General features: G+C 34.0%; 1 protein-coding gene across 3 annotated transcripts in view; it reads left to right on the forward strand.

The window, feature by feature from the left end:
- Positions 1 to 10835, forward strand: part of EXO1 (exonuclease 1) — a 45399-nt gene extending 34564 nt beyond the window's left edge. For all 3 annotated transcript variants that reach the window (XM_031966967.1, XM_031966968.1, XM_003767785.4), the window contains 4 exons: positions 786 to 1329; positions 6427 to 6531; positions 8890 to 9083; positions 10571 to 10835. In XM_031966967.1, coding sequence (XP_031822827.1) covers positions 786 to 1329; positions 6427 to 6531; positions 8890 to 9083; positions 10571 to 10712 — 985 coding nt within the window. In that variant the 3' untranslated portion in view covers positions 10713 to 10835. The remainder of the gene's footprint in view (positions 1 to 785; positions 1330 to 6426; positions 6532 to 8889; positions 9084 to 10570) is intronic.
- Positions 10836 to 14296: the final 3461 nt, after the last annotated feature.

Below are 14296 nucleotides of genomic sequence, written 5' to 3' on the forward strand. Positions count from 1 at the left end.
AGGTTAAATGATTTGCTTGTGGTCATATAGATAAAGTATCAGCCCAAGTCTCTGAACCCAGAACTTTTGATTCCCAAGTTCTACAATGTTTTCATCAAACTACCCCTTTTCTCAAAGAATTATTTATAAGAAATGATTAATTTTATTTTTTTCCCTTCTCTAAAATATATTTCACTTCAGAAGTTCCTTGATTTTATGATGTGGGTGTCCTTCTGATTAATCGAGAAAAATATCCCTTCCAAGACTTTGTCTTCATTGAATTAATGTAGCTGTTCTTCATATGACAGACAATGGGCATTTACTCATATCCATTCTATATTTCTAGAATGTGCCAATGCTTAAACTCCCCTGAAATAGCTTGAAATTCTAGGATTGTCTTCATGACTCAATGAGGTATTAGAATGATATAGGGAAAAGAATACTGTCTCTGGATTCAGAGAATCTGAGTTATGGTTCTACTTCTCATACTTAATACCTCTGAACTGGGGCAAATTCATTTAATCTTTCTAGCCTTAATTTCTTCATCTGTAAAATGAAGTGTTGGACTAGATGTTTTGGTTCTGTCCAATTCTAGATCTGTGATCCAAAAATGTAACACTCAAATAATCATAAAATATGTTTATTTTCTGTAACTGTTTAAATTAGAAATTAAAATTAAATTAGAAATCAAAGCTCAGATATTATTAATCACTAATATATAATTAGGACCAATAACTAGCTGAGTTTTACTATCCTTTGAGAAGAAACTTTGCAATTATCTGGATCTCATTTTTCTAATCTTTTAGGTTCTTCTGTACGCCTGTGGATACAGCTGACTTCACTGAAAAAAACAGAAGCAACCAATCTTTATGTGAAACTACTGTCCTAGAACAGACTGAGCTGAAACTATCAGAAGATATGGATAGCCAAAAACCTGCTGAAACAAATGTAGCTCAGAATATGAATGACCTAAATGAAGCCTCTGATCATGATTCTCTAAATTCTGAGACTAAATTCACAAGGACAGTCTCACCACCCACCTTAGGAACACTAAGAAGTTGCTTCAGTTGGTCAGGAAATCTTCGGGATTTTTCAAGGACTTCTAGCCCATCTCCAAATGTAGTTTTGCAGCAGTTTTCAAGAAGGAATGAACCCTCAATTCCTTTAAATAAGAATACTAATGAAATGGCCAGTTTGTCTCAAGAAAACAGTGATGTTTTAGATGGCAACACATCTCCCATTCCTGAAATGGGACATTCTTCGCAATCTCAGGAAAGCTTGGAACTATCCCAGAACAGTTTGGATTCCTCAAGGCTCTCTCATCTATCAAGCAAGGATTCTGATTCAGAGGTAAGTCATTTAATAAAGCCTTACATATCAATATAGGATAGAATATGATTTCATTATCAATGAAGACATTTTTTTGGTAGCTTTCCTATGACTTCCATTGTGTGATTCTGTGAAAGAACATTTCTTAATACAAATTTATGTCTATTCTATGGAAAGATATTAAGAATAGGATGTCATTATATACTTCAACAACAATACTATATGATGACCAGTTCTGATAGACTTGGCCATCCTCAGCAATGAGATCAACCAAATCATTTCCAATAGAACAGTAATGAACTGAACCAGCTACGCCCAGAGAAAGAACTCTGGGAGATGACTAAAAACTATTACATTGAATTCCCAATCCCTATATTTTTGCCCACCTGCATTTTTTATTTCCTTCACAAGCTAATTGTACAATATTTCAGAGTCTGATTCTTTTTGTACAGCAAAATAACGGTTTGGTCATGTATACTTATTGTGTATCTAATTTATATTTTAATATATTTAACATCTACTGGTCATCCTGCCATCTGGGGGAGGGAGTGGGGGGTAAGAGGTGAAAAATTGGAACAAGAGGTTTGGCAATTGTTAATGCTGTAAAGTTACCCATACATATATACCTGTAAATAAAAGGCTATTAAATTAAAAAAAAAAAAAAATTCTTTGCAAAGACAACATGCCTATGATCTCTAACAGCAGATAATAAAAGCATGTATAGTGTTCAAAAATAACTATGCAAGTAGTGCTGGCTTTGTTGCTGGTCCACTTTCTATTGTTCCACTTTCTGCTGAAATATGAAATACATCTATAAATTTAAAAACCTACTATTCCAATGAACTGGGAGCTTCTTGAGATATAATCTGTTATAAGATGGATACTTAATAAATAAATGTTTGTTGAAAAAAAAAAAAATAGTATATGTGGGGTTTATGATCCTCAGTGGTAGATGGAGTACCCAGATGGATTAAATCATGAAAATATTCCTTTTTGAAGAGTAGGTGCTTTACATGTTTTAACTTAACCATTTCTGTCTGACAATCATTCACTTTTTTCATTCATAGAATCATACATATGTACATGTCTTATACATATACATGAGTGTGGGGGTTGTGGTCACATAAAGTATCAGCCCAAATCTCTGAATCCAGACCTTCTGGATCCCAAGTTCTACAATGTTTTCATCAAACTACCCCTTTTCCAATTAAGCTTACCATTGTCTCATTCCTGATAATCATATAAACAGAGGGCGCATTGTAGTATACAAAGTGGCTTATATTTTTTTTCCAAATTGAATTGAGGTGAATTAGTTCAATTTTTGTTTGCTTCCATAATATGATATACTTACTTTTATATAAAATTATTTTTTAAGAGAAATGATTGTTTTTGTTAGCAAAATATTCTATTTAATTTTGTTTTCCAGACATCAGTCAATTGCCATTTCTCAGCTAATTAATCTATGTAGCTTTATTGCTTTACCAAATAGATTTCATATTAGCCTTTTCTCCCAAAATGCATGCTCTCTGTATTTTAGGTTCATCTCAAGTCTTGCAGGTTTATTTTATTTTTTTCATAATGTTTATTGTTAGAAATGGTTTTTCTCCTCTTTCTATTCACTTTGTTCTCCATTAGTTAATAAATATCTACATTAGTTTCCTTCAAAATTGTCTTAATTTTATCATTAATTTGATATTTTAAAAAATCCATTTTGTTCATATATCACAACTTGTTTAGCCATTTTCCCAATAGAAAGATAGTTCTTCAGTTTGCAATTTTGGACCCCGTTTTCCCCCAAAAAAAGTTGCTCTAATTTTTTTTTTTTTTTTAACTAATCTATGTAGCTGAGTGTAGTCCCAGATTGCCTTCCATGATGACTGGATTAGTTCACAGCTTCACCAAGTGTGTATTAATGTATCTGTTTCCCCACAGATCCATTAACATTTGTCATTAGGTATTTTGATATTTTTACTAATCTGATAGATGTGAATTAGAATCTCAAAGTTGCATAAATTGTATATTTCTAGTCATTGATGATTTAGTGCATTCTTTTATGATTGTTGATAGCTTAGGTTCCTTTGAAAACTTCCTGTTCATATAACTTTTGATTATGCAATTCAGAAATGACTACTAGTCATAAATTTGAATCAGTTCTTTGTATAGCTTAAATATAAGGCATTTATTAGAGAAACTTGCTACAAAGACTTTTTTCCACAGTTACTGGTTTCCCTTCTAATTTTTTATTGTTAGATTTGTTTATGCAAAAATTTTAATTTTATGTAATCAGAATTGTCCATTTTAACTTGTATTTGACCATGAGCTGTTATCCTATTTGTATATCCCCTATAAATACACTCAAAACATAATGAGTTACTCAACCTTTTATATCTAGGTCATGTATCTGTTTGGAATTTGTCTTGATATATGGTTTGAAATATTGATCTAGGGGCAGCTAGGTGGAGCAGTGGTTAGAGCACCAGCCCTGAAGTCAGGAGGACCTGAGTTCAAATCTAGTCTCAGACACTTCACACATCCTAACTGTGTGACCCTGGGCAAGTCACTTAACCCCAATTGCCTCAGCAAAAAAAAAAAATCTAAAAAAAAAAATCTGAAATATTGATCTAAACATAATTTCTGCCAGATTGCTGTTCTATTTTCTTAGCAGTTTTTGTCAAGTAGTGAATCCATTGGTTTTTTATAAAATACTGCACTACTGTGTTTATTTGCTTCTAAGTAAGCTATCTCATTTAATTTATCCCTCTCTCTCTCGCCAGTACAAAATAATTTTATTTATATTTATTTATTTTTTATTATTATAACTTTTTATTGACAAAACATATGCATTGGATAATTTTTCAACATTGACCCTTGCAAAAACTTCTGTTCCAACTCTTCCCCTCTTTCCCTCCATCCCCTCCCCTAGATGACAGGTAGTCCCATACATGTTAAATATGTTAAAGTATGTTAAATACAATATATGTATATATATTTATACAGTTATCTTGCTACACAAGAAAAATCAGATTTAGAAAGAAGGTAAAAATAACCTGGGAAGAAAAAAATGCAAGCAAACAGGGTACAAATTCTGTGTTGTGGTCCACATTCGTTTCCCAGAGTTCTTTCGCTGGGTGTAGCTGGTTCTGTTCATTTCTAATCAATTGGAAACGATTTGGATCCTCTCATTGTTGAAGATAGCCACTTCCATCAGAATTGATCCTCATATAGTATTATTGTTGAAATATATAATGATCTCCTGGTTCTGCTCATTTCACTTAGCTTCAGTTCATGAAAGTCTCTCTAAGCCTCTCTGTATTCATCCTGCCAGTCAATTCTTATAGAACAATAATATTCCATAACATTCATATACCACAATTTACCCAGCCATTCTCCAATTGATGGACATCCATTCAATTTCCAGTTTCTAGACACTACAAACAGGGCCACCACAAACATTTTTGCACATACAGGTCCCTTTCCCTTCTTTAATATCTCTTTGGGATGTAAGCCCAGTACTAACACTGCTGGATCAAAAGGTATGTATAGTTTGACAACTTTTTGAGCATAGTTCCAAATTGCTTTCCAGAATGGATGGGTGTGTTCACAATTCCACCAACAATGTATTGGTGTCCCAGTTTCCCCACATCCCCTCCAACATTTGTCACTGTCTTTTCCTGTCATCTTAGCCAGTCTGAGAGGTGTGTAGTGGTATCTCAGAATTGTCTTAATTTGCATTTCTCTAATCAATAGTGATTTGGAACACCTTTTCATATGGGTAGAAATAGTTTCAATTTCATCTGAAAATTGTCTATTCATATTCTTTGACCACTTATCAGTTGGAGAATGGCTTGATTTCTTATAAATTTGAGTCAATTCTCTATATATTTTAGAAATGAGGCCTTTATCAAGAAAGAACCTTTAATTGTAAATATGTTTTCCCAGCTTATTGCTTCCCTTCTAATCTTGTCTTCATTGGTTTTGTTTGACCAGTACAAAATAATTTTAATCATTATTGCTTTGTGGTACAATGGAGTCTTCCCACTTTTTTTCATTATTACCCTTCAGGTTCTTGACCTTTAGTTTTAACACGTGAATTTTGTATTATTATTTCATTATATTCTTAGGAGCTAGTAAAGTATTGAATAAGTTTATTGATTGAAGTAGTATTGTCATTTTAAAAAAATATTGGCTCAATCTGTTAATATTTCTCCAATTATTTAGGTTTGTATTTATTTCTAAGTTTTGCTCATCCCATGATCTCTGTGAAACTAGGAGAAATTTAATTAACTCTGATTATTTCAGTAGCTTTTCTTGTTTGAGGAAATACATATAGATACATACATACATACATACATACATACATATCTATCTAATATTTTTCCCTAAAGTAATTAGGATTAAGTGACTTGCCCAGGATCACACAGCTAGAAAGTATTAAATGTCTAAGGTCAAGTTTGAACTTGTGTCCTCCTCACTCTAGGCCAGAGGCATCTAATTGCCTCTTGGGGAAATATTTTAAGACTGTATTTTTGCTATAGGAAAGTGCTTATATTTTCTTTTGCCTGGAAATAGTCAAAGTAATTATTTGGGCAGAAGTAGTATTAATTTTAAGTTTGAAAGATGAAAACTATTAGCTAGATTATAATAAAGCATCAGTAATACAGTAAGCAACATTCTGTAGTTCAACATTGTACAGAAACAGATCTTACATCAGATTTGTGCAAGGGAGTTTTCATATTATAAAGAAAATATACTCCTAGGATTTGTAATTTATTTCTCTATCCAATACTTCTGCCATTTCCTTAAATGAAATCACTAGAGAATATCTTTTTTTCCCCTTTTAATTATTTCTTCTCCTCTATTCTTATTTTTTATAGCTTTTCTTATGAAATCTCATGCAATTAATTAATGGGTACATAAGATTACTGACATTTATAATGTAACATAGATTACTTATTTGTGTGGTGTTTTTGAGCATCTTGAATAAGGACTGTCTTATGCCTCTCTTATATTCCCAGTGCTTAATTCATGCCTGGCACATAAAAATGCTTAATAAATGTTCATTGGTTGACTGCTTCTCCATAAAAATGCCCACCAAAAATGACTTTTTTTTTCCCCAAGGAATCTGACTGTAGTTCCAAGCCATCTGATAATCAGAAGTCACAGAGCTCTCATCTGCATTTATCTTTGTGTACAAAAAGAAAAGATTCAACCCTAGGGAACAAGGTAAGTCTTTTTTTTTTTTTTTTTTTTTTTTTTTAATTCATGTTGTCCAGCTTCCTGGGGCATTGAATTAATGAAGTATTGAAAGTCTGAGAAAAAAGGAATAAGAATCAATATCAGCTTGTCAATGTTTATCATTTATGGTAGTTCTTTAGCTTTTCACTTAATGAAAATTTAACATAATTTTTTAATATTTAAATATAACTGTCATAGTATCCTTACTTTATGCCTTCTGTGTATTCTCCTTCTAATTAGAGATCTTGACTTTAACACTAATCAATAATAACCAATTAAGGAAATATTGGACCTACAATATTTCTTAGTAATTCTAGGAGCTAGTTTAAAATGTAATGGGGAAAGAGTTAACAAAATAAACAAAACTTTAGTAGAATATGTATAATGTTAATATATGGTTTTCTAAATCAAAAGGTGTCCTGCAGCATTCCTTATGTACTGCCCATTTCTATTTGAGTCATTTGGGGACAACCATTTGAGTGATACTACTCTCTTAAGACTATCAACACCATGTGACTTGCTCTCAAAGCTACTCCAGTTCTGACCTATTTCTTCAGTTTCAGTCCTGAATTTCTCATCAACTCAGCATATTTAAAACTAAATTTATTATCTTTACCATAAAACCAGATTACCCCATCCCAAAACATTTCCCTATTTTTCAAATATTAAATTCTCCCAGTCAGCAATTTCAAAGGTTGGCGTCTAGGCATCTGCTTCTCTTCCCTTTCTTTAAAGAAAAACTTTCCTATTCCTTTAATCCAGTCTGTTAGTTTGTATCTGGTACAATGGATTGCCCAGAATCCAAGGGCTCAAACAGTCTTTTTATTAAAATGATACTTTGTAATACCCTCAGATAGAAGCACTTCTCCAAGCAGTTAAAATACAGTTCAGAAAGATTAAAAGGAATAAAGACTGGTGACAAAAAGATTTTTTTTAAAAGGTCTTCAAAAATAGGTATCCTTAGCTTTCATGAGCTCCCCACCAAAATCCCCCCAAAATGCTTTTATACCCTTCTTTGTCCACTGTCCTGAAACTGGTCCCAGATCAATCCACCAGGAGATAAATTAATACCAACCTGCCCCAGATGTGTATTCAAGGTCTGACATATAAAAAAGTTCGAGACATAATGTCTGGGTAATTAAATCATTGTATTAATGATGCTGGCCTAATATGAATTAAAAGGGATCAGTGACACTCCGAAAAGCCAAAGACCCCTCATGAAATCCACTCAGGACTTATGTGCCCTTGGAAGAGTGGATGTTCCTGAGGTAGGCAATTGAATCTGACTGGTTAACAAATAATGAAAGAGAATGCCTATTCTAGTGAGGGACACGGGGAATGTGATTTTACTTACATGTGATTTACTTCCAAATCACCCCCAGTCTTAGGAAATTGAATCAAAGAATTTATCCCCACCCAAACCTGAGTAAAATACAATGGGTGGGAATTTACCTATATATAAGGAGGTGTAGGTAAGAAAAATTTTTGGTAGACGTCACCAATGTTCTTTAGAGACTGAGCTTTGGACAGAAAAATAGGGCAGGGAAAAAAGCTTGGATCTCTCTTTTTTAGTTATTAATATTCATTTCTCTCAAAGGCCTTCCACAATTCTATCTACCCCTCTCTTCATTATTTTCTTCTTCAGTCAGCTTTTTAGGCATTCTGTATATTCCCACCTCTGAATTTTTTATTCACTCCATTCTTATCTGCAATGTCCTCTCTTCATTTCTTGTTTATCTTGTTTTATTTAAGACCCAGTTTAAGTCTTGTTTCTTTCCTAACTGACCAGCTTTTACATATAAGCACTTCCCTCTAAACTTAAATACTTTTTGTCTATACTACTTGTTTTGCACTTGGCAACGTTAACATCTTATACACAGTCAATAAATGTTTGGTGGTAGTGATGATTATATGTTAAACCTCGACAAATTTATTTTTTAACCAAATAATAAATGATTGCAAATACTATAGTCCTAATACTGAAGCACTCCTTTCCTAAGAGAACAGTGACATCTTGTGTTTATTAAGTTAATCTTTCTGGAGATGCCTTATTAATTTTTGTCTCCATCTCAAATATAATGTGAAATCCAATCTGTTAGGAAATTGACAAAAACCTAATGAATACTCCTTTTTAAAATTAGCAGTCTAGTAAAATGTATCATGAAAATATTCATTTAAAACAAAACAGTATGTAAAATATCAATTTGATTTCAACAATTATGGGAGTCTTGCACATAGATTATGTCTCTTTGCTTACCTGCGAAGTATAATATGAAATATATTGAAGACAGTGATAGATTTATGAAAGAGCTATTCCTAATATTATGTGGCATTTAAAAACTGTAGGTTCTTGGGCTGTCCAAATCTACTTCAGTGGGATCTCTTTCTACAAATAAGATCAAACCACTAGTTCCAGCCAAAGTTAGTGGACTAAGCAAGAAGCTTATTAGTATGCAGAAGAAACATCATCGTAACGCTGAAAACAAGCCAGGAGTACAGATCAAAATCAGTGAACTCTGGAAAAATTTTGAATTTAAGAAGTAAGTATGTATCTTCTAACTTTCTGATAGTATGTTGTCCCTTTTCTTTTGTCATTGGGGAAATTTATTTTTCTTACTTCTAAGAAGCACCTGAGAGAGATACAAACTCAGCTTCTATAGTGATGCTGTCATCCAGGCAAGGATTGCAGAGACCCGACTCCTTCTCTCGGCTTTTATTTATTTGTTTGTTTGTTTGTTTTAGACTTTTACAGATCATTTATAGTCTTTATAGCTCAGATGAAAACTAGGGCACATTAGTTGTTTCTTCTACCTTTCTTATAGTATGCCTGGGTGATGCAGTGGTTAGAATGCCAGGCCTGGAGTCAAGAAAACTCATGTCTCTTTGTTCAAATTTGGCCTCAAACACTTTTTAGCTGTGTGATCTTGGGCAAGTCACTTAATCCTCTTTGTCTCAGCTTCTCATTTGGGGAAGGAAATGACAAACCATTCCAGTATCTTTGCCAAAAAAAAAAAAAAAAAATCAAAAATAGGGTTAGAAAAAATCAGGCACACTGAAATAACCGAACCACAATGAACCTTTCTTACAGGTTTATTATCAGAATAAAATGAAATGTGAATACACCTAGAAAGGAAAATTACTATGGAAATATAAGATTATATTTACATCTTGATGCTATCTCTCAAATAATGCCCACCTCATTATCACTACCTTCCACTTCACGTCACATTTTATGAAATCTAACACTGGATTAGCCAATATAAAACTTTGTTTGATAGTTTACAAGAACATCTTTCTGATGCTGAGCATGTGTAGACCTGACATAAAAATAACTTGCTACTTCATTCTAAAATTGTGTAGTTGAGAAGCAGTGTAACATACAGAGCTCTTTAGAACCAAAAAAACTTAGGGTTTTGCCTTTGGCACTAAACCCCTCTCCATTCAAATCTAGACAACTCCTTAAGACTATAAGTTGCAGAGAAGGTGCTGACCTACATTGATTGTGAGTATTTCCTCAACCAGGCATTCTCTATCCCAATGAAATTCCAGGTCCAATCCTTAACCCTACCATTCATGTGTTCTTCTAGTGATTATAGTTCCCAGAAAAACCCTCACAAAGAATGGGTAAAGACAGGGGATAAAAAAATAATAATAATAATGCCTAAACAAATAGAGCAAAGCAAGAGTGCTAGTAGTATTTAAGTAAGATCTTCCATGGAAAAAAGATTTAAAAGCCCCTTACTTATTCCTACCAGTCTATGCCAGATGGAACCCAAATTGGAAGGTAAACTCAAAAGAGAAAGTGACTGAGAAGCAGACCAAATTTGTAGATTCACAGTGGGGATTCAAGCAGGGAATCAGATAGATTATACACTACAATTCACGAACATGATTGGGAAATTATTTTTATCCACTGGGCATTCCTTTATTTTTCCAACTGAGCAATATATTTTTAGGTCATTTATTGCCCTCCTCTCTAAAAATCGAAATACACATTGTCATATGATTATGTTCTTTTATTTTGCAGAAATTCTGAAAAGCTTCCCTCTTGTAAGAAGCCACTCTCTCCAGTCAAAGATAATCTCCAGCTTACTCCAGAAACAGAAGAGGATATATATAATAAACCTGAATGTAGTCACGTTCAGAGAGCAATCTTCCAATCGATATAGACTGCTATTTGGCTCTTATACACTGAAACTTTAATGTATTGAATTGCCTGTTAGGAGAACAGGGAAACAAATATATAATAAAATGGACCTATTTCAGGTTAAAAATACATTTTGTATATGAATTATGCCCTTTGTCTGAATTTGTATTTTGGGGTGTGGGGGGGATTATCAAAGAATACTTCAGAAAAATAAAAGAAAAATAAATTTTTTCAAAGTCAAATCCTTAGAACTTTAAAAATCTGCTCTTAGGAGTATGTTTGGATTTCAGGGTAATGATGGTTTGGAAATTCCTACTTAGAGCAATATTTGAGCAATGCTACTTACAGCAATATTCCTACTTTGAGCATTCCTTGATCAGCTTTTAAAAATAGACTTCAGTTTTTCTTAATTAAGTATTCCTTGGAGCTGTTAGATGAGGCAGTGGTTAGAGCACTGATCCAGGAGTCAAGAGGACATGAGTTCACAGACTTCCTAGTTGTGTGATCCTGAGCAAGTTACTTAATCTCATTTGCCTTGCAAAAAGATACAATATTGCAGTGAAGAATATAACTATAACTATCAAGTACTTTAATTTGATGTTTCAATTAAAATTATTTCTCAAATTCAGATGCTCGGTTCAAAGTAAATGTTGTGTTTGCATAGCAAAGGGCTAGGTAAGTATTTGGAAACAGGAACAGCTGCGTAATTGAAGTTTTGCAAGGTGATCCAGGAAGAAAAAAGTACAAAAGTATCTGAGGGATCACAGGTTGATAGAAATTTTTATGTGATTGACTATAAAAAACAAAATATTTTAAGTCGGCTAATTTCAGTTTGAATCCTGATGATTACCCAAGTCTTTTAGCTTTTTCCATTCCTTGATCTTGAACCTGATCTTCCAAATTTTCACTGTCCTGAACACACTTTTGAACTGAAATCACCATGTGTCATTAACAACTGACACACTATAAAAGGACTGTTAGTGTAGCTGCAAATTCTAGATTTGCAAATTCTTATTTGCCTTTGAGAACTTAGGAGTTTTCTATTTGTCAGTAATGTCTTTATGCTTGGTTTAATTTATAGTGACTTTTAAAAGGGATATCGTTCAGTGCTTCTGTAGTACAACAGTTGTCAGCCAAGGTTGCTCATGACTTGTGACTAAATTGTTAAAGGGCTAAGAACTGTGATTCTTAAGCCCATTTTTCCCTCTCTGCTTTCTGCTATTGTCAAAGCAGGAAGGAGCTGTACGGTATTAAAGAATATTTTGTATTTATTTGGAGTATTGAGAAGTCACTTAGTTGCCAAGTTGAAAAGTGCACAGGAACAGGCCATAGTAGAAACATGATGCTTCTGATGCCATAGAAAAATGTAAACTACCTTGAATAAATGTAAAAAGCAAAAGAAGCTCTTTATGTCCCATGCGAAGACTTGCATGAGATCCTGCGCCATCTTGGTACTCTGCTTTCTTTTTTCTGTTTTGGTTCTGTAATACCTGATCTGGCCTAGGATTGGTGCAGCGATCCATAGTGTTAGGGAGCCTCTTATGAGTAAGCTCCTCTGCTTAACCCTAATACCTGTAATACCCAGACTCCTTTGAGCCCCTCTTCAGTGTTCTCTCAGATGGTAGATCATCCTACAAATTGGCATGATTAGGGCAGAACAGATCTGCACACCCTTACATTCTTGAACTCATGCCTGAAAAGAAATTTTCATTACAATATATTCCCCAAATCATCTATGCTATGCTTGAAAACCCCCAAGGGGAGGAACCCACCATCTGCTCTTTTGGGGGCAGCTCAAATTGTTGTTTTCCCTGCCATCAAGTCCAAATTTGCCTTTGCAACATCTACCCATTGCTCCTTGCTCTGTCCTGTGGAGATAAATAAAACAAGTGTGATCCCTCTGTGTGACTGCTCTTTGAATAGTCAGTTATCCTATTTCCCCCAAGTCTTTTTTCCAGCATAAATATGCCTAAATCCTTCAAGTGATTGTCATGTCATGGACTTCCTCATGCTGGTTGCCTTTTTTCTTGATTGTTTCTGGTTTGTCGATATCCTTAATCCATGATGTCCAGAACTGAAATTCTCTAGATGAGATTTGATGAGGGCAGAGTTCGAGGCAGCTATTGCCTCCCTGCATTCTCTGAAACTACAATTCTCTTAATGCAGCCCAAAAATCACATTAGCCATTTTGGTTGGCACATACCACTGACTAATATTGAGCTTACAGTCTACTAAAACCCTCAGATTTTGTTCATAACAGCTAATGCCTTCTCATGGCTTTTGTCCTCATCCCATCCCTACCATTTTAATCCTTATATTTTGTGAAGTTGATTTTTTACAAGTGCAGCTTACAGTTATCCCTCTTGAATTTCATTTTATTTGATTCTGCTCAATGTTCTTGCCCGTTGAGATCATTTCAGATAATGAGGTTGTCATCTCTCTCAACTTTGTATCATCTGCAAATTTGAAGAATATAGCATTTCATGCTTTTGTTCATTAGTGATAAAAAATGTTACAAAACATAAGATATAGATCTTCCATCGAAGATTTGCTATCTTGACACTAAGTGAAACACTGAGGCAATTAGGGTTAAGTGACTTACTCAAGGTCGTACAGCTAATAACTGTTAAGTGTCTGAGACTAGCTTTGAACTCAAGTCCTCCTGACTCTAGCGCCAGTATTCTATTGTAGCACTTAGTTGCCCCGCATTTTTGTGAGGTAGAGTTTAGTGATTTGCCCAAGGTAACACAGATAGTAAGTGTCGAGTTTTGGGGTCCAGTCATTCAACTAGTTCTGAAGCCATGTAATTCTATTATTTGATTCATATCTCCAGCTTTTTCAAAGGAATAGTGTGAGCTAAAAAATAAAAAAGTAATAGTATGAGCTACTTTTATCAAAAATTGCTAAAAATCAATGTAAATTAGATTCATAGTATAAGTAAATACAAAATAATTGGAAAGGAGAGCACTAACAGCTAGGGGGAAGGTGGAAGGACATGAAAGAAAAAAGGCTTCCCATAAGAAATGATATGTCATTTGTGTTAAAGATTTTAAGAGGTTATGAGAACAGAGTGAATTCCAGAAAATAGGTTTTGAGAGAATGACAAATAAAAATGACTAGAATTTAGGTCACATAAAAGGAATAAATCTAGAAAGATAGACTGGAGACAAAAAGGGAAAATTTTAAATTCCGAATGTTTCACCCCAGAGATGTTAGGGAGCCACCGAAATTCGGGGGGGAGGGGGGTGAGAATTATTATTATTGTTAATACTAGCTTTAGGAGCGTTGTTCAGGAAAGCCATGCGAGAGATGGATTGTTGAAGGGAGATCATGGAAGAAAAGAGGCCAGTTAGGAAAATATTAGGATGCCTATGGATAAAAAGGGATTGAGAGACAGTCAGTTACATTCAGAAGACAACAGAATTCTGAACCATGTCATTTGCTCTCATTCCTCATCCAACCCTTCTGCATACTGTTTGGAATAAGAGAAAGTTTGTGAAACTAAAGACCTGATTGGGGTGAGGGAGAATAAAAAAATCAAGAATGATACCAAGATTTGGAGGATGGTTAGGTTTGGGGGGAAAAAAGATATTTCTATATTGAACA

This window comes from Sarcophilus harrisii, chromosome 4 (assembly GCF_902635505.1).
Source record: "Sarcophilus harrisii chromosome 4, mSarHar1.11, whole genome shotgun sequence".
NCBI lineage: Eukaryota > Metazoa > Chordata > Mammalia > Dasyuromorphia > Dasyuridae > Sarcophilus > Sarcophilus harrisii.